The sequence below is a fragment of the Mercenaria mercenaria genome, chromosome 15 (assembly GCF_021730395.1).
Source record: "Mercenaria mercenaria strain notata chromosome 15, MADL_Memer_1, whole genome shotgun sequence".
Lineage (NCBI taxonomy): Eukaryota > Metazoa > Mollusca > Bivalvia > Venerida > Veneridae > Mercenaria > Mercenaria mercenaria.
In genome coordinates, this window is record NC_069375.1 from 19,302,188 (window position 1) to 19,321,704 (window position 19,517).

At 33.9% G+C, this 19,517-nt stretch overlaps 1 protein-coding gene across 1 annotated transcript; it reads right to left on the minus strand.

Moving 5' to 3' along the window:
- Window positions 1-2,173: 2,173 nt before the first annotated feature.
- LOC123561607 (neurogenic locus notch homolog protein 1-like) lies at window positions 2,174-18,900 on the minus strand. Its single transcript, XM_045354098.2, has 10 exons — window positions 18,743-18,900; window positions 14,273-14,389; window positions 12,186-12,265; window positions 9,030-9,128; window positions 7,449-7,571; window positions 6,989-7,162; window positions 6,654-6,767; window positions 5,851-6,096; window positions 5,470-5,667; window positions 2,174-4,566 (listed from the first exon to the last, which is right to left on the minus strand). Exons 1-10 carry the CDS (start codon window positions 18,781-18,783, stop codon window positions 4,355-4,357), a joined length of 1,404 nt encoding a protein of 467 aa, XP_045210033.2. The 5' UTR covers window positions 18,784-18,900; the 3' UTR covers window positions 2,174-4,354.
- Between the last annotated feature and the right edge of the window lie 617 nt (window positions 18,901-19,517).

Here is a 19,517-nt window from a genome sequence, read left to right on the forward strand (position 1 = left end):
TTTTTTACAAACCCCATTTTTGAGGTAAGTCGTTCCCCCCGTAAAAGCAAAAAATAAAAAAAAAAAACTTAAGTCTTAAAGATTCAAATAAGATTTTATAAATGAGTGTAGTGGGTGCCCTGCTAACATGCCCACGTATTTAACCCAAAGAATGAATAAATACATGTACTGCTTCCCGGGGTTGCCAAGGGCTCATAGTTCCTTTTGAACAGACCCGAGAGTGTTGGTTTTGTTTTCTTGCTTTCGTGGGCTCTTTAGAGTTTTTTCAATTTTTTTGTACTATACGCCGTTTCCTATGAATTTTTTTTTGTTTTGCCCGGTTTCAAAGGTTATTTTAGTGAGTTTTCAGACTAGAATTTCCCCTATTTTTTTGGTATGGGGATTTTAATATTATTACTATAACATTTTATTTTGTTTTTATTATTTTCAAATGACTATAGGTTTCAGTCAAATCTCCTGAGGGGCCCTTGTTAAACAAAACCCCCCCCCCCCCCCTCATAACAACATATCAAAATTTCCTCAGCGAAAATTACTATCAAATTTACCTCCCAGAACAAAACTTCACATAACAGTCAAATATTTTGTATCAAGGGTTTGTCCCCAAGGTTGCATTGTAAAACCGTCTTCCAACAACGTTTATTAGTGGGCCACACGTTTTTATGGACCGGGCATCTGCCGTCGCTCATATTTTTCCCCCAGCTTAAAACAGTCTCCCCCCCTAGTTCGATAGTAAAAGGGCCGTAAAAAAAGATAGCTCGATAACCCAATGTTTATATTTTCTTTAAAATAAAGTATAAATACTTAAATTTAGATTTGCATTTCTTTAACCCGTTTGTTTTTTTTTTGGGGGCCCCATACATGTATCTTAAAAAATTATTTTCTCGATGTTTTATTAGCCCTTGAAATTTGTCATAAAATTTTACCATTTCTATGCGATTTTTGATTTATATTACAAAAATTGGCTTAAAAGGTTTTTAAACCTGTGCGATTCATTGCTTTCTCAGTGCAAATCTTAGCTCCCTGTTTTTGCTAAAACAATTTTTTTCCCGTGCGTATTTCAAATGAAAGAGTACCAAGGGAATTTTGGAAATTAATGGGACAATGCCTTAAATTCCCAATTAAAATTTTAAATTGTTGAAATCTTTTCTTTTAAAAAACTAGCCCCGGGCAATTTTTTTTGCTCCGTGTTTTTCCATAAAATGCTTTTTCACAAATTTTAAAACGACTGAAGATCGTGTTTAATGAAAGAGGAAAACGTTGATTTTTGTATAAAAAGATGGGAAAAAAGGGTTTAAAATAAGTATCGTTTTAAACTGTTCGATATCATTTTCTTCCCGAACTTCCGCAATGCCATCATTTTTTTCTTTGGGGTTTTACCTGAAAATAAACCTTTTAACTAAAAAAAAACAATCGCGGGTTTTTTTACAGAAAGTACCAAAAACAAACGGCCCTTTGAAAATTCAGCAAGAGAAAGCTGGTTTTTTTTTTCGGTTTTGGAATCGCTTGGAGGGAAAAGCAGAGCGATTTTTGATTTTTGGGCGTTTGTCCTGTTTTCCAGCCAAACAAAGCAACACCCGGGCAGATGCTAGTATCGGGGGGTACCTCTATAAAAGGATTGCCATACTAAAACTTTTACAAAAAATTTGTAACAAAATACTTACGAAATTTCTTCTGAATCGACGCTTTTTTGACAAAAATTTCTTGGCGCGATACCTATACAGACGTCTTTGCACTGGGTTGTGCCCGGGACATGTGTTGCCACTCACCTTGGGAAAATCGAAAGCGAAGTGCAAGTGCTTGTAAAAGGTATGTCTGACTGAATATGTAAATATTCTATTCAAAGAAGGTAATGGAGATAAGAGATGTATAGTCTAGCCAAGCCGTTTGTACAGCTTATTTGACATTCTGATGGATAGCTGCACACAGATGGGTGCCCGTACCATACTGGAGTGAATACTGAAAGGGCAAAACGATATATTGACTATTATGAATGTTTAATGCTTTAAAACGCATAATATATTCTTACTACAAGATTTTCAGGGAATTGTTTAATTATAGCAGTGAAATTATCCGTAAAATCCATTGTGTGAAAATATCAAACACATTTTCATTGGTACGGAACTACAAAATGGCTCAGCTTTTGTTAACGTAAAACAATTGACAATTCATGAACTAAAGAGATACTTTTTATTTTATATATAAAATAAAAACATCATTCTCTATGTCATATATATTGTTCATTTGGTGAAAGATGTTTCTATCCTACACTGAAACAAACAAATATCCTCCATATTTGTAGCTCTGTTTTGGAGTGGTTAAGGTCGCTGATTTTGAATCACCTGTCTCTCACCGATATGGGTTCGATTCCTCGTTAAGGTTGTATATTTTGTCATGTAATTAAAACATCCAGCTAGAAGAGATAGCACCTGAAAATTAAAATTCAGCTTTTCAGGCTTTTATTTAGTATGAAATGATAGCTTAGTGTACTAATTTACTAAATATGTATACGTTTTTCTTCATCTCCTAATAAAGGCAGAAATATTCAATATCTAAAAAATGATAATATTTAATATCCAGTTTTCCATTGATAATTAAAGTCTATATCCAATGTCTCCACAAAATACCAAATTCAATAGAATACAGTGTAAGATTAGTCTATTTTCTACACATTGAAAGAGGCGGTACTGAATTTTTTTTTGTCTGTTAGAAAAATCAAAATCTAATACTAGCTCATATATACATTTCGTTTAAAAAAGTTATCATAAATGACAGGAAGTACTTTTTAATATCTAAAAGCTAAAACTTTAATATTTGCAACAACTATTATTTCAAGTCGTAAAATTTCTAGAATGAAATTGATGCATTTTTTGTGCCATTGCAGTTGTCACCCGACCAGTGTATTTTGAAAAACCGATAGGCGGTAGAGAATCGTTATTTATTGACATTTTCTGAGAAATTGTATCTTGTTTTATAGATTTTATGTGATTAAATTAAATTCACAAATAGGTAAAATTTTGATACTGATTTTCAAGAATAACCACGTGCTCTGAACTGTTTGTTGCATGACATCATGAGTTTCTCACGAGAGACTGTGCGAGATGTTGCGGTTTGATACTGATTAGTTAAACAAATGGGGTTTCGCCATAACTTAATGAATGCGACCATCAGAAAATAAAAACAGTGTCAGTTAAATTATATTAGCCAGAACTAGATAGTCCCCATTGTCAATGACTGACTGTGACTGGGAGAGGACTGCCTGGTCGACACTTTGATGATTAAGCCTTTATTGAAAACACAAATTAGTGTGCAATATTAAAATCAGCACTATTATATTACAAGTTACAGGTTAAAAGATGATAAAACATATATTTCAGGTTTGAACATCAGTAATATAGGCGTAATTGCTATACACATCAATGATATTAGCTTTGAGTAAAAAACAATTGTTTTGATGTTCAGATGAGCTGTTTATGTAATATAAAAATAGCAATTTTCACGAAAGGCTGAAAACGGAACAGTATTTCACGAATCATTTTATGCGATAGCATCCAATCAAAAGATGCCTCACAAAATTAGGTTTTCACGTCTAATATTTCATTCAAACAACGTCTCTACCAGTTGTCGAGAACTCTTTTCGACTTCCGGTAAAAACGAGCTTAATATAGCTGCGCCGAAAGCTGGTAAGTATATATGATCAATGAATGTTGTTTTGATGTGTAGATTTATTTTTGTCATTCGCAGCCTGCCTTGTAGTAGTCGAAAGGATTAGTGCACACATGGTGAAATACACCTTTTTTGATAAGTCAAGAGAAAATAATCAAACTTGCTAGATTTTTTTCTGGTATTATGTTAAAATACTATTAGGATTGAAAACGAACTAGTGTTAGAGTGTAAACAAAAATGACATGTCAAGGGCAAATAAATCTATACCTACAACTCCAATAATTTACAAAATTGAACATGAACGAACACATTCTAGCAAATGAACGTGCTAGTGTGTATTTGCTAAAATACGGCATTTACAGACTGATCCAGTTTTACCCATAATCGAACTTAGCCGCGATCTTTAAATCATACATATTCTGTCACAGTACGCTTAAGTCTGGTAAAGAAATAAAGGCGATAGAGTTCAAACATGGTTTATACAATCATTCTAAATAGTGACGAAGGCAAAGTCTTTTGCAAGGAAGCACTAATGTACAATTATATTTTATATACACAGTTGAATAGATGTATGAATCATAAGCTGGGATCATGTTAATTCTTAATTCTTCTAAATGTATTTTGTTTTACACGACATAACACTTTGGTGCCACATGCGTACAGGTTAAGCTCCCTTAATATATGGGAAAAACTATGTATTACACTTGACATCAACATTTTCTTTCATACATTCACTTTCAAAGGTTGAGCAGAAGGAAGAAAATCCGTCTGTTCCTTTCAGATATTCAATGTACAATGTCTGCAGTGTGTTCCTCGTGACGTCATCTTCACACGAAGACGAAAAGACATAGCTAGCATATTCCGGGTGATAATATTCTCCTTCATACTCAGACACCACTGGAACTATAAATAGATAAATAAAGAGCTACGGTTTGATTCAAAGATTTTTTTGATATACAGCGCTCCCTATACCCAAAGTTATAACTGCATCTGATAGAGAATATACCACAGAAAATGACTTTTTTCAATTTTCTGACATGATAAACCCATTTTACTTCACTGCACATAATAGTGCATATAATGGATTTTAAGACAGATATCTGAATTCTGTAATCCGGTACCCTCAAGTAGGGGATATTTATTACGAAAGGTAACTTTTTGGATAAAGTGCGTCACCCTTAGATACAAGTTTCTAAATTATACTAAAAACGGTAAAAAGAAGATTATTACAGACGCATACTTTCTTTCTTATTGATAAGCAAAGTAAAATAAACCATGCAATTTCTTTCTTTATAAAGCTCATTCTTGCAATATTTCATGGACTTGCTAACTCGCTCAAGACGAAGTTTGATTGTCAGTATAAAAAGCGGAAATTTCAGTCTTCATGCACAAAAAGAGTATCACGAGGTTGTTGATCCAGAAGTACTGTCACCAAGTCTTTAGCGCATTAACTTCCCAGGGTAAAGTTCACTTTGTAATGCTAACACTTGTTGCCTATTTCTGGCGTTAATGACGTCAGTGACGTACGACAGTCGCCGTTATCATGCTTTCCATGAATGTGAATGTCTCAAGAAATATGCGTTATATTTTTACGATATTTTTTTTTTAAAATATCGATAATACCTTATGGTAACTGGGTAGAAAATTTGCTATTTTCTTTTTATTATAAAAGTTGACGACACCAGTAGCACTAATTCTTGATCAACCTTCGTACCTGTATGTTTAAAAGAAATCAATGAAAATGTACAAATTGGACACTTACATGTATATAATATCTGTTGTTTTCTTTTATAATTGATAAATTACCTTCACAATCAGGAACTGGACTTGCGGCGATCCAATTGCCAGACGCGCCACACACGTGCCATGTGTAATAACTATGAGTAGGCCCAATTGTGTAGTTTTGCTGACACATAATTAAACAAAATCTGCCATAATCCGTCTTCCAGCCGTTACATAACCGTGCTCCATTAACAGGGACATTGAGCTCCTCACATGGTGTTGCTGTAAATTATTGACAAAATATGCACATTAGCCGGGCTGTTTCTTAAAAACATGCCTTAACAGAATATACAGTAAGGCATTTTATTGACAAAGAAATATTAAGCTGCACACGTACTTCAGTTGTTTGAACTTTTCATGTCTTTTTTAACATCTTACTTATTAAGTAACCTTATATGTACTTACGCCTCACTTTGATCTGGAATGAGCATTCAGTTTGTAATCCATTAGACGTCTTTGTTGCTACATATTGTATTGTGTAATCTCCCCAAGGAAAGGTAAATTCTGGACTTGGGTAGTTAGAGACAATTTCTAAGTCAGAGCCTCTAGGGTCTGTAAATGTTGGTTTGATCCAACTGTATTGTACCGTGTGGTCTGTAGCATTTAAATAGACATCATCGCAGCATCCTGTCAGTACTGGTGGCTGAATATCTGCAAAAGATATTTTGATATAAATCATTGTATAGGCTAGCTAGCTATTGACGTATTGTCCCTGTTACCGTTAAAGGGTAAAATTGTATATATGCAAATATAAAAATGGCAACTCTTCGACTGAAACAAAATACATCAGAATACTAAAATTTAATTTCTAAGTAAAAAACAACAACAACAACATAATACATGTATTATTGGTGAATAATAGGTGTTGTTATTGTTCATACATGCCATATGGCTGTTGTTACTATTAATATATATTAACTGGTGTTGTTACATTTCGATATCTGATAACTGGTTGTTGTTAAATGTTGATATCTGATAACTGGCTGTTGTTACATCTCGATGTCTGATATCTAGTTGTTGTTACATTTGACATGTGATATATGCTTGTTTTAAAAAAAACTTGAGATATGATAAATGGTTGTTGTTACTGTTGATATATGACATATGGTTATTAGTACTGTGTTGTATGTTGTTGTTTTTTTCGGGATGGGTTATGTCTTGTATATGTCTAATGCTTTTGATGATATATCTGTTATAAAATCAATTACCAGTTTCGCAAATCTGTCCGCTCCACCATTTACTGCAGGTACACAGGAAGTCACCGATAGAATTAACACATGTTGCTCCATTTTTGCATGGTGAACTTTTACAGTGGTTGGAAACTGAATAGAAAAATAAAGGTTTGTGATCATCTTTAACATTTAACATGACGTAGTATTAAATTAAAGTACGTTCCCATTCTGTTTGGCCTTAGTCACGCAAAAAAATGTATCGAAGTAAGCAGTATGTATGATTGCCAGTTGTTTGTACAGATCAACAGGACAACAATGCATGATTTCGAAAGGTTTTCTGTCGGATCAAAGAAAAATAGTGGATGACTTACAGATGCAAGTTGGTTTAGTGCCGCTCCATGTGAAGTCGTTCTGGCACTGTCTTACTCTGTCTCCACTCGTCATATTGTAGTCTGGGTTACATGTATAAGTAGCCAAAGCGCCGGATAATGTTGACGAAACGGACACTGTGCCGTTATTGATATCGCCAGGATGACCACAGTCCGCTGATTAAAACATTTGCTTTTATTTTTATATTTATAACCTTCTGATAAATTAAATGATATGAATGCCAAAGATTTATATTTAGTATATTAAAGTGGTCTCCCCTGTTATTTTAAATACTATCATTTTTATATTAATTAAGCTTTAAGGTGCTTCCTACTTATTTCTTTAAAGAATAAAATACAATTAAGAAATTGATTTTTAACCATTGAAAATTTCACTTCTCTCGAACACCAGAAACATTTTATCATTTTTGATATGTGTACAAGGATTATACAATAAACATACCAAGACATGTCATGAGGTCATTGCTCAATACATATCCAGCACGACATGTACAATGGTAAGATCCAGCTGTGTTTCTACAGTCATGCTGACATCCGTGTGAAGCGATTGAACACTCGTCTGTGTCTAGTAAAATGTAAACGAGTAATTGTATTGACGTTAAAGTACTAGTTATGGTTATGTACTGTGGTAACGCTTGCCCAACAGGTACTTCCACAAAGTATGGTTTCATATCTTTTATGCCGGTTTGCTGTTTAACTATAACTTACTGGCGCATGTAATTTAGAATTTTAGATCCATAAATAAAAATTGCATTTGGAACCATGATAGCAGTCTAGTAAATGTACGTGCTATATAAAGAGGGGAGAAATAAAACAACCCAGATGTATTTGCAGTAACACCTCAGTCTTTGATATGTGTGAAACGAGTATTGTTTAAAGAGAAAAATGACACATGACTTTGAAATATCATTGAAATACATGTCAACCGATTTTATTGTTCAATCTAAATCGATATAAACGTAACTGATTCTTCATTCAAAATAAAGATAATATAAATTTTTCACGTCGGAACATACTTGCTATATGAAGGAGACAAATCAATCTTATGACAGCACACTTAAAGAACACATGCAGGATTTTTTAAAGGAATAAACATTACGTTAATGCAAATTGACCTTATTTGATGTCAGTTATAATTTGAAATAATTTCGAATAAGTATATAAGCCATCACAACGTCCACATAATGTCTATTCATGTTCTGATAATACAAAGTTATTGTCCCTTCTCAAGGGAAGGAACACTTATGGTGGACATGTCACGCTTGACTGAGCTTGTAATGGATACAAGGGTATCGTCATAGGAATCTGATTTCCAGCAGGGCGCCGCCATCTTGGACTTGTGCATATTCATTACAAATAGCCTCTAGCCCAATATGTGTTTACGCACAATCAGTCTTTATTTCAGTCTTTACTGCAATACAACTACGTAAAAAAACAGAACAATAAGACACAGTAATAAAGTTTAAATCATGTAACTCCTCGATTGAATATATCATAGTAAAGAATCGAGATTAACGAAATGAAAATGCATCATCTAAAATAGACTCCCGCCCAAAAAAATATACGTAATGAAATTGTCTTTGGTCACATGATATTTTTTTAGCTTCTAACGTTTCAGATTTGCAAGTGCTTTCTTTTGCGTACATTTTTAATCTTCCTGATTTGTTTTTCGTATCGTTAATGCGTGTATTAAATTTCTTTGTGTTAAGTGTGCAGGTACTCGCTGGTATAGTCGCGTGATGAAAATATCCGGAAGTAAAATACAAACTGCAAGACAAATGCTTCCAAATAGCATAATATATACTATACTTGCTTATATTAAAAAACAATTTTGTGTTATGATAAAACTGTTAATACTTAGATTTGTTTATAAATAGTTAAGTTTGCTCCAAAAATGACAGAACATATTCTTCTCATTGCATTATTAAACATTTGTAACATTATGCTAAAACAATCATCCTTAAAAAAGAATATTTTATATGTGCTAGAAGGAACCTTTCGGTAAGCTAAATCTTGTACTTACCATTACAAAGGGGAGCAGAAAATCCAGTTGGACATGCACACTGATCTGGAGATTGACAGGTGCCGCCGTTCGGACATGTTGTTAAACCGTAACAGAGAGCTATATTAAGAGAAATCTATCAATCTTTAGATTACAAAAAAATGGAATATTACAGGGAAGATACATAACATTTCATTCAGCATTTAAAACTTGTTGGGCACCTCAAGAACAGAAATTCATCACACACAATTCATACAATCTATTTATGATAAATTTTATGATAAATGCAGTTCTGCCATTGAAACACGAGTTTTGTTCTTATAACTAGTGGGAATGCTTCCATTATATGGATGATTCGTATAGAGATCAAGGTGGTAATGAGCCAATCGTAGTTTAAATTTCGCTTGACAATTTGGCACAAAGTACTTCTCTTTCTTCTTGTATCGGCACCATAAACAAGCAGCGTGTGGTCTATGCGTAGTACTGATGAGCCTTGTAGCTGACATTGTCTATCAAAAACGCCAAATTGCCAAAAATGTATGCTTCCAAATAGAAGAGATATCGGCATTTTAGAAATAATTGAAGGTCGCCTGTATACATGCAAACCTTTCCAGACTCTCAATGAACGAAAGTTTGTCTTTCATTGCTTTCTCTCTTATTAACATTGTTTAAATTTAGACGTAAGTATGATTGGTCACAAAGAGCTTCACATTCGCTTTCTCTTATACAATACTACATTATAAAACCGCTGTTGTATAGTTTGCTTTCCACAAAAGTAATAGTAAAATCTGTATCCATTTCTTTATTGTTTTTGGGTTTAATGTTGAACCGACACCATTATATGTCATATAGCGACATTTAGGTTTCTTGATAGAGGAAGATCTCAGGTGCTTCGCCGCGCTGTGCATTATTTTATTACGAACGGACCTCTAGGTAGAGACTACGACCTTCAGTAATTTCACGCCTTTTCATGAAGGATTTAACGCCCTGAGTGAGGCTCGAATACATGTCAATGACGGGCAAGTTATCTGAAGTCAGCTACCTTACCACTCGGCCACGGAGGCCCTTGAAAGAAGGACATGTGATTTAAAATCAGCGACCTAAACCACTCGGCCACGAAGGCTTCTCATTGCCTTAAAGCACTCGGCCACGGAGGCCTCTCAATGACCTTGACCACTTGGCCACGGAGACCTCTCAATGACTTTAACCACTCGGGCAGGGAGGCCCCTGTGCGACCTTAACCACTCGCCACGGAGGCCCCACACCCACCTTCACAAATCGACCACGGAGACTCCTCAATGAAGGGCATATGATCTGATTTGAAGTCAGTGACCTAAACCACTCGGCCACGTAGGCCCCTCAATGACTTTAGTCACTCGGCCGCGGAGGCCCCTCAATGACCTTAACCACTCGGCTACTTAGGCCCCTCAATGACTGTAACCACTCTGTCACGAAGGCCCCTGTGCGACCTTAACCACGCGGCCACGGAGGCCCCTCAGCCACCTTAACCACTCGGCCATAGAGCCCCCCCTCCACCCTCTCCCAAGAAGGGCAGGTGATTTGAAGTCAGCGGCCTTAATAACTCGGCCACGGAGGTCCCTCAGTAACTTTAACCACTCGGCCACGGTCCCTCAATGACCTTAACGCCTCGGCCACGTACGCCCCTCTGCGACCTTAACCACTCAACCACGGAGGCCCCTTAGTGACTTTTACCACACGGCCACGGCGGCACCTCAGTGACCTTAACCACTCGGCCACGGAGGCCCTTCAATGACCTTAACCACTCAGCCACTCACACCTCTGAAAAGTCTATAAGAATATGATTTGAGAACAAAACGCAAACAAGCAAAATGAAAGTCGTTTTAATGAAACTTGCAACACCTCTCACGCCCACTAGCACCGGCTTAAATGCCAAGATCTTGGCAGTGGGCTAAAGGATTTCCGTCTTCATCAGCACAGTTTGGGGCTAATGACATTCACGGTGTGGATCCAATAAAAAGGGGTCATATTTCCTGGAAATTCAGTCAGTCTACCTTGTAACTGTATTAATAAGGGAGAAGAGGAAACAGTGTATTTCATTATCAAACGTTTACTTAATTATCATGTGATAACTTAAAATAAATCTTCTCTTTGGCATTTCTTTCTTAAAAGAAAAATGTTCGTTGTTCAATAATAAGAAGCTTATTCTGGAATATATTACAAAGTTTACTGTGCTTTTAGAATGAAAAGACAATTTAGTTTTTTATTTTCAAGTTTTATCTTGAGATGTGCACACATTCAAAGTTGACATCATAGGTAAAATATGACATTCACTCATCTAATGTTTATTTTACTGCTTTATAAATATTCAGTATAAAAGTTTTTGACCAAATGTGCATTTAATCCTTATAAGATAAATCAAGCAAAAGGTACGTGTTATGCAACTTATTAGTGAAATTGAAAACACAAATAATTTAATTATTTTATAATAATGGTTATAATAATGGCTATTGCATGTATAAACAAAAATCAGTTTTACCATTTTTTGTAAGTACAATTACGGGCTACCGCACCACGGGCTGTTTACATGAAAAAGGCCAACATGATCATGTATTACGGTTTTTTGAATAACTGAGCTGTGATTTTGCAGAAAGTGTCGGTGTAACAAAGAAATGAAATGTATTAAAATGAGATAAATCATACGGTGTGTTGAATACGCAATCCTCTCTTGAAATACAATTGACAGGATTCAGGTCGTTGGACGATACGAGTTTTAACGTGTATGGCTGATTGGAATTCTGAATCATTACATATTAGATGTTTGAAAAATGAATACAGAATAAAACATATATTTTCCGTGGCCAAGTTTTAAGGTCTCTCACTGAAAATCACTTGCCCCTAAGCGATTTTGGCTCGAGCCTCACTCGAGGCGATGAATTCGTCATGTGAGGAAGTCATCCACCTGGCTTACTGAAGGTCAATATTTCAACCCTGATACCCACTCATGATCAAATAATGCACGGAGGGGCACATTTGGTCTTCCTCAACCACCAAGGCTGGAAAGTCGACATAAGCCCAATATTTATGTCGGTGTGATGTTAAACCCAACAAAACTATACCAGCCAATAAATATTTCAGTCTAAACAATTATTTAATATTTTTTAAAAACATATTTATTTTGAAAAACAAAATACTTACATGTATTACAACTACTTCCGGTATACCCAGTACAACATACTTGCCTATAACACGTCTGATTGCAGGAATAAGACAGTGGCCTGTAATGCATTACATAGCGTTATTGTCACTAGAAATGAAACGTTTTATTTATACATTAAATATTAATTCTTGAAAGTCTCGCATGTTCGAGGACGATGAGAAAATCTCCCGATGATTGATAACGAAGACTAGTATCCAACGGAAGTGTTGTATTGGCAAAACAGTGTGCCAGTATAATTACGTTCATGAACATCAACGAGTCTATAAACATTCAGACTATAAATATGTTGTAGAAAACTCAGAACCCAATGAGAAGTGTTTTGGCCGTCAAATGAATGAAATAACATTAGCGCATGATTTGACTTTATTACAATTTTAATGCCATTCACGTCTAAGACATTTCATATATGTACTTTTAGCTAGTTGAATGATATTGCCGTAAATATTAAATAAGGCATTAAAATTTCGTAGAATGTATAGTTTAACTCAAATGAAACACGGCGTATTCTGAAAATGCTGACATTTTACTGAAACTTTTGATTTTTTTCATATCTTTTTAAATATTTACACAGATCAATCGTTGTTGAAAGAAAGATACCTATTTATCTCTTGATGCGGTAATGATTTCCAACGTACCATTTGATCTTCAATCGAGTTTGTATGTGTGACAGTTTTATCCTCATAACTTGTCATTATACTTAATAGAACTCTCGTTCATTTTTACCTGACTAAAACAAAAAAACAATATCTCTCCATTAAAGTGCAATTCTGCTTTGTAAACAGTCTATACAGTGTTTAATGATTGGGCTTGAACTAAACGGAGGAACTACATAGCAAGTGTTTTTCAACTGTTCGGTTGTGACTTAAACTCCAAGTTAAACCGTGTTGTATATATTTACAACGACTTAGTTAGCACGTGTGTTTTGTGGTAAGAGAAAAGTTAAACTGAATCAACAATGAATTCTAGAATTTAAATAGGGAATGGACCTGACAGAGTAACAATTTTATTAAAACTTTAAGTAAAAGTAATTAAATAATCGAATTAAAAGTTCAATCATTTCAATTACAAATGTTAACAAATATATATATATATAGCCGGTGTAACATATAAAAGAAAACATGAATAACAATGTTGCAAGTAAATTTGAGAGTACAATTGAATAATAACAGTTGCAACACAATCCTTGTTTATATCTTAAACGTTATCTGATTTCTCCATTTAGTTCAAGGCTATCCATTATATGATACCTTTAACAATTTATAGTCTGATCCCGGTGCACAATTTCATTTGAATATTGAAGAATACATATATATTTTGTTTTAATATGTTGAAATCGAAACTTCTGTTAAGTTACGACAAGTTATAAGACTAAAAATTTCAAGCATATATATCTTTCTACTTGTTCATTGAAAATAAAATGGTACATTAGATACATGTATCATATCGTCACCAAGACACAAATAAGTATTCTTTCAGCAACTAATGATCTGTGTACATATTCAATACACTTATAAAACAATAATAATTATCGTGTTAAAGTAGTTCTGCAACGTTGCATGTTATGGTCTAATAGCAAAGGGCCTGCTCGGGAATCGAGTTTTACGATAGCCCAAGTATACTTTCACATTTGGTGGTGTATTTAAAAAGTTTCGCCGGAAGTTAACAAGGCGCACCTAGCGCTCCTAGGGCTCCTAGGGAGTACTTCTGTCCGCTTACGATCTGGATAACAGTTTCACTAACGTTTATTTTCATAAACATCAAAACATCATAAATAATTTATATTTTCGTTAAAATTGGCTTTGTAAACAACTTTTGTACATACAATATGTCAACTTAAAACATGAGAGCTATTGTTTATACATACCTGGAGTTCATATTGCTGAAATGACTTTCTACCTTTTCTAATTGATGTTCTAACTGTTTATAAATACCTAAGAATGACATGACTTCCTACGTAACTGTTTACACATACCTGCAGTTCATATTGTTGAAATGAAATGATACCTTACTGTAGCTGTAGCTATTCATACATACCTAAATTTATATTGCTGAAATGACTTCTTACCTATATCTAGTGCAGCTAAACACATCCCAAATACCACAGCCGGTATAGTACAATTGACTTGCGTAACATGTCCCTGTACATGTATATGTTTGTGTGCAGAAACCAGCATACAACCCCCTGTATGAAATTGATTAAGATAGAGTAAGTCTGCGATATGGGAAACGTTTACTGAATGTAAAGCACATGTCAAAACCGTTATAAATGTGATGTATACAGGGAAAATATACAGATGCATATTCAATCACAAAATAAACCACATGTTAGTTTGAAATTTACACTACCGGATGTACGTAAGCAAAATATTACTATCAAATTATTATTAAATTTGAATGTTTAAACCATCTGATTTTTTTCTACACTTAGTCTAGTTTTCGATTGTGGCTGCAAAATGATCACTTGAGAACTAATATCATATCATTTATAAGAGTAATTGCTCATAAAGTCTGAAAAGGGTCCAATACACATGTTTTTTATTATATAATACTGTAAGCGGAATTCCCTCAACAACCCCCACAAATGTTTGAACATGGAAGTCCAATGAAAATGTTCCCTGAATCTTACGGAAAATTGTCCAAAGTCATATTTGAATTTTTCAACCCTGGTACTGTATGAATATTGAAGAGAAGACAACTATGAAGAGTAATTTCCTCACTAGTAGAGATGGGATCAAAGTTTATAGTTATAATGAAAATCTTTACACAAGCAGAAATAGACAGGCACATAAGTAATTCTACATTGCTTTGACTACTTCAATGCGAGTGCTACTGTAAAGACTATAAATGTAGTAAGATCCCCTGATAATGACGCGCTAATTGTTCTAGTTAAATAAACTTAGAAAATGCCAAATTCTATTTGTCTTACGTACACTGGTACAGTCAATATAACACTGCTAAACTAGAAGAGGAAATGCAGGATACGCAAAACTACGTCGTATACATCAGTGTTCTGGTGAATTCTGGTGATTTTGAGAAAATATCGAACTGATTAAGCAACTTTTGATAGCAATACATTGTATTAGTAAATGGATGACTATTGAAACTTTTTGCAGTAAAGTTTAAAACTGTTTGACGTTGCAAACTAATCATATGCCACAGTACACCATATATAAAATACCAAGGGAAGTGAAGTATCATGAATAAATATTGGTTTGTTTAAGCAGTTATAATCATCACGCAAAGATTATCTGATCACTAAACATATATTTGGTAACGTAAAGTAACTTAAGCTGATATGTCAACTGTGAGCCACATTCATTTTTATATTATATTTGGTGGTTTGGTAATACGAATGTTTCCATTCTCTAAATCTGAATAACATTATATATATATTAGTATGTTGAATAGCATTATACATGTATATATATTTTAGTATGAAATTATCTTTTAGGTAACGTATAAAATAATGCTGCAAATAATATAGAAGCCTAATGCCAGATGGCAGATTTCAGAAATGTGTTCTACAGACATTGTGCATATAGAATTGTAGGGACTTAAAAATCCCAAAGAGGGAGGGAGGTTACCCATTTATTATTAGAGCCTGTAAGTTTTCTTTGATAAATATTGCATTAGTGTCGCAAAAGTGCAGACTATCACAACAAACAAGATGAAAATGATATTATTCTTTTATCTCTTTATTTCTAGCAGTATTCCGTTTTTGAATCATTTAATGTTGGCTGTGTGACTGGCTCGAAGTCGTGGAAGGATGTCAACGTTGGATATGACGTCAATCGAAATGTCGAGGACATAGTTCAACAGTATTTTCGTTTCAGTATTCGATATATTTGTGACATTACATGATAGAGACGAGGGGCCGATCTAGTTTAAGTTTAAAATTGGGTTACCTGCAGTCTTCAGCTAGGTCACTAGGTCAAATCACAAAACATTGTTAACATTCTGGAGGCCACATTTTTTACTTGATTATCATAATTATTTGTCAGAGGGTTTGTCTCAAGTTTAGGTTAATTTTAAGGTTAGGTTACCTGAGATAAAAAAACAACGTCAAATTATGGATAAAACATATTATATTTTTATACAGGCCACATTTTCTGTTAAATATTTTTAAAACTTTGTTAGAATGTTTACGTCTAAAAAATTGTGGTTAAAATTTTAAAACTGGGTTACCTGGGTATTGAACCAGGTCACTTTGTTAAGTCTTAGAAAACCCTGTTTACATTCTAGATGCCCCATCATCATGAATCTTTGTCATAGTGTTTATTTGTCATACTCTTTATCTCTTTAAACTCTAGGTCAAGTTAAAAATGGAGTGTCTTCAGTCTGAAGCTAGTTCTCTAGGTTATACCATAGAAGAAACTTGTTAACAATGTAGTAACCACATCGTGTACTTGGTCTTCATTCAACATTTTTTTTAGAAAATTTTGTTTCTAGGTTAGATCTTAAATATGATTATCTAAGGCAAAACTAGCTCATAGGGTCAATACAAGTATAGGATATAGATCATTTATTGACTTTCTAATGCAATTAAGTTTGCCGAAACGGAGAGCAGCGTAGTGAAGGCAAAACTTTATGCATTAGAATACCAATAAGTGTATCTATAACCGACTTATTGTTAAAATGCAATGATTTGTCAGCCAACAACATCTTCGTCTCAAGTAAACTAAACCACATAGGTAACCCTTCTTTGAAATTACCTTCAATCAGTATAAGCTTATTTCTAAAATTTGCACATTTATACATAGTGACTTTTAACAAAATCTTATTTAAAATCTGTTTCTGTTTTATTTTGCAAAGGTGACTTTGAGAAAAGTTTGAGATTTGAATTTCGCTGGGAGGTGTGGTCAACATTTATTTGGATGATAAATACACAGTAGACGACTCACTTATCGAGTAGTTTGTAGAACACGGTATTACATTCTTATTCAATGAAAATATTATATGCAGGCTCTGGTTTATTCTTAGATTAGTATAGGTTAATTGACTTCCGGTTTGCACTATCAAGTTAAATTTAACAATGACAAATTATGAAGGAAAATTTGGATATATATATAAATAACAACAAGTAATTTTTCAAGACATTTATTCTGAATTACTCTGCAAATTAAAGACGCAGAAAACGGCTTTTTCATCGAATTAAATCTTGTAACGATAGTCACTATACGACCATATGTGAAGTTGTTAAAATATGTAACAAATTTCCGATCTGTAATCTGAATATGAAAGATCAGGTTAGCAAAATAATGTAAATTCTCTTAATTATGCATGTATATAAAATTTAAGAAAAATCAATTCCACGATTCTTCGAAGTTTTATAAATATATATTTAATCCACTATTTCGCTTGTGTATTGCTTTAAATAAACACATGAAAGTCTTAATAAGGTAGAATCTACTGGGATATTTAAAGAAGTATTGTCGAACATAACATTAACGTAATGAAAATCGCATTTGAACTAATAGTGTTATTATTGTTACACATTGTATCAGGCATTTACAATGAATTCAGAAATGCATTACAAAATACTGTTTATCCTTATTATTTAAGTAATGGTTGTTTTCCGAGTCAGTGCGAAATGAACGACAGAAAAGGATCGGCAAATCTATGAATCGCCCTATCAATTCATGTTTATATTAATTTACCAATCCTATTCTGTCGTTTATTTCGCATGAACTCCGAAAAAGATAATGTCTTGCCTAGCTAGCAGGGAAAGTATACATTTGTTCCAGCACGATCCAGGGATACATATTCCTGACATATTCCTGACTTTCATAGAGAAAAATCTTGTCTAAAGTAGCATGCACTAAGGTGACGTCACATAATACAGAGATATATTGAGATACTATTGACGTCATAAACTATGTAAATAATATCTGGAAATATCAAAATATATTTGTCTACTCGGTTTTTCATTCCACAATGTCACTCGCATAGGGAGAACCCCGTCTTACACAGGCAGACATGTAAGATTCTTATATTCTTGTGTTTACAAGAGATTTATATTTCCTTTCCGTTTGTAAACAATGTTATCTAAGGGACGCTCTCCCTGACTATACGCGGACGTAGCTAAGATAGCGGCAATTTATCACTAAGCAGCGCTGTCGTAACTTGGCGTCTTTCCTTTGGCTTTTCATACAAAATTAACGTCATGATTTTCAGTGGAATGTTGATATACCGCTATTTACAGTAAGTTATTTCGTATCACTAAAGCTATTTGATCGTAAACAATGTTATCTTCGGAACGCTCTCCCTGACTAAACATCTAATTAAGACTTTGTTAAAAAGTATCATTTTCGTCGGTAAACGAGTAGCTCTGAACGCTTAAAATACTTTGAAATGGTAACAATGTTACACTACTGCGTAGTTATTATCAATAAGGATGATTCAATAAGGGGTAAAATCAAATCTTTAAAATGGCAAGAAAACGAAGTGAGTAACACTTCATAGTATTTAAACATTTAAATGCATACTTGGTTTGGAATGTAAAAAAGTAAAAGGTATAGAATAACATCAAAATTACCCGACAAATAATCCAAATACCACACTCAACAGCCACAACATCACTTTTAACCTCACTTCCTATAATAGAAATATATTTTGTGAAATGAAAACTACGATCTCTTATATGACTTTGTTACAAAGAAATGCATCTAGCTGACTCATACAAAAAAATGATATGATACAGGCTATTATGTAGCGATTTAATACTACAGTTCGTTTTGTCATCGGTAAGATAGTAAAAACTATTTAACAAGGCCAGTTCAAACTACACTTTTGGTGCGTGGCATTCCCTGTTTGATATTTGTCTTTGTTTTTATGCCAAAAAACAGGCTTATTTGAAGACATGTCTCAATACTGTTTAAATTCAACTTGATGATTTTCTTTTTTTTATTTTATTACAATTCTTTATATTAAAATATTTAATTTATATAAACTTACGAGTTTGAATCGTAAGTTGTTATAAACTGGACAGTGTGAGCAAAAGGACTATTTTAATAGTATATTAAAATATTTAATTAATGACGACAGCGCCTTGTATTTAGTTCGTCCATACATTCTAATTTATTTCTTTCATTGGTCAAGCTTCATGTATAATACGGTCAATTTCATTGGTCATCATTACGTATTTAAGAGGCCCGCCGGGGTTTTCGCGCCAATTAGTAGTTTCTTTGTCAGAAGTGTCACAAGCAGAAAAGTTTTATAGTAGTAGTGTTACGCTTTAAGTTTTATTGTATTCTTTATATATGTTATGCATAAAATTATCTTGTACGTCTACAGGTATGTGCTATGCATAA

Coding starts and splice junctions, on each gene's coding strand:
- LOC123561607 (XM_045354098.2), bottom strand. CDS start 18,783: ATGTTGTGGCTGTTGAGTGTGGTATTTGGATTATTTGTCGG. Junction 14,390..18,742: donor GTATTTGGATTATTTGTCGG/GTAATTTTGATG, acceptor AATTTCATACAG/GGGGTTGTATGCTGGTTTCT. Junction 7,163..7,448: donor TGACCTCATGACATGTCTTG/GTATGTTTATTG, acceptor TGTTTTAATCAG/CGGACTGTGGTCATCCTGGC.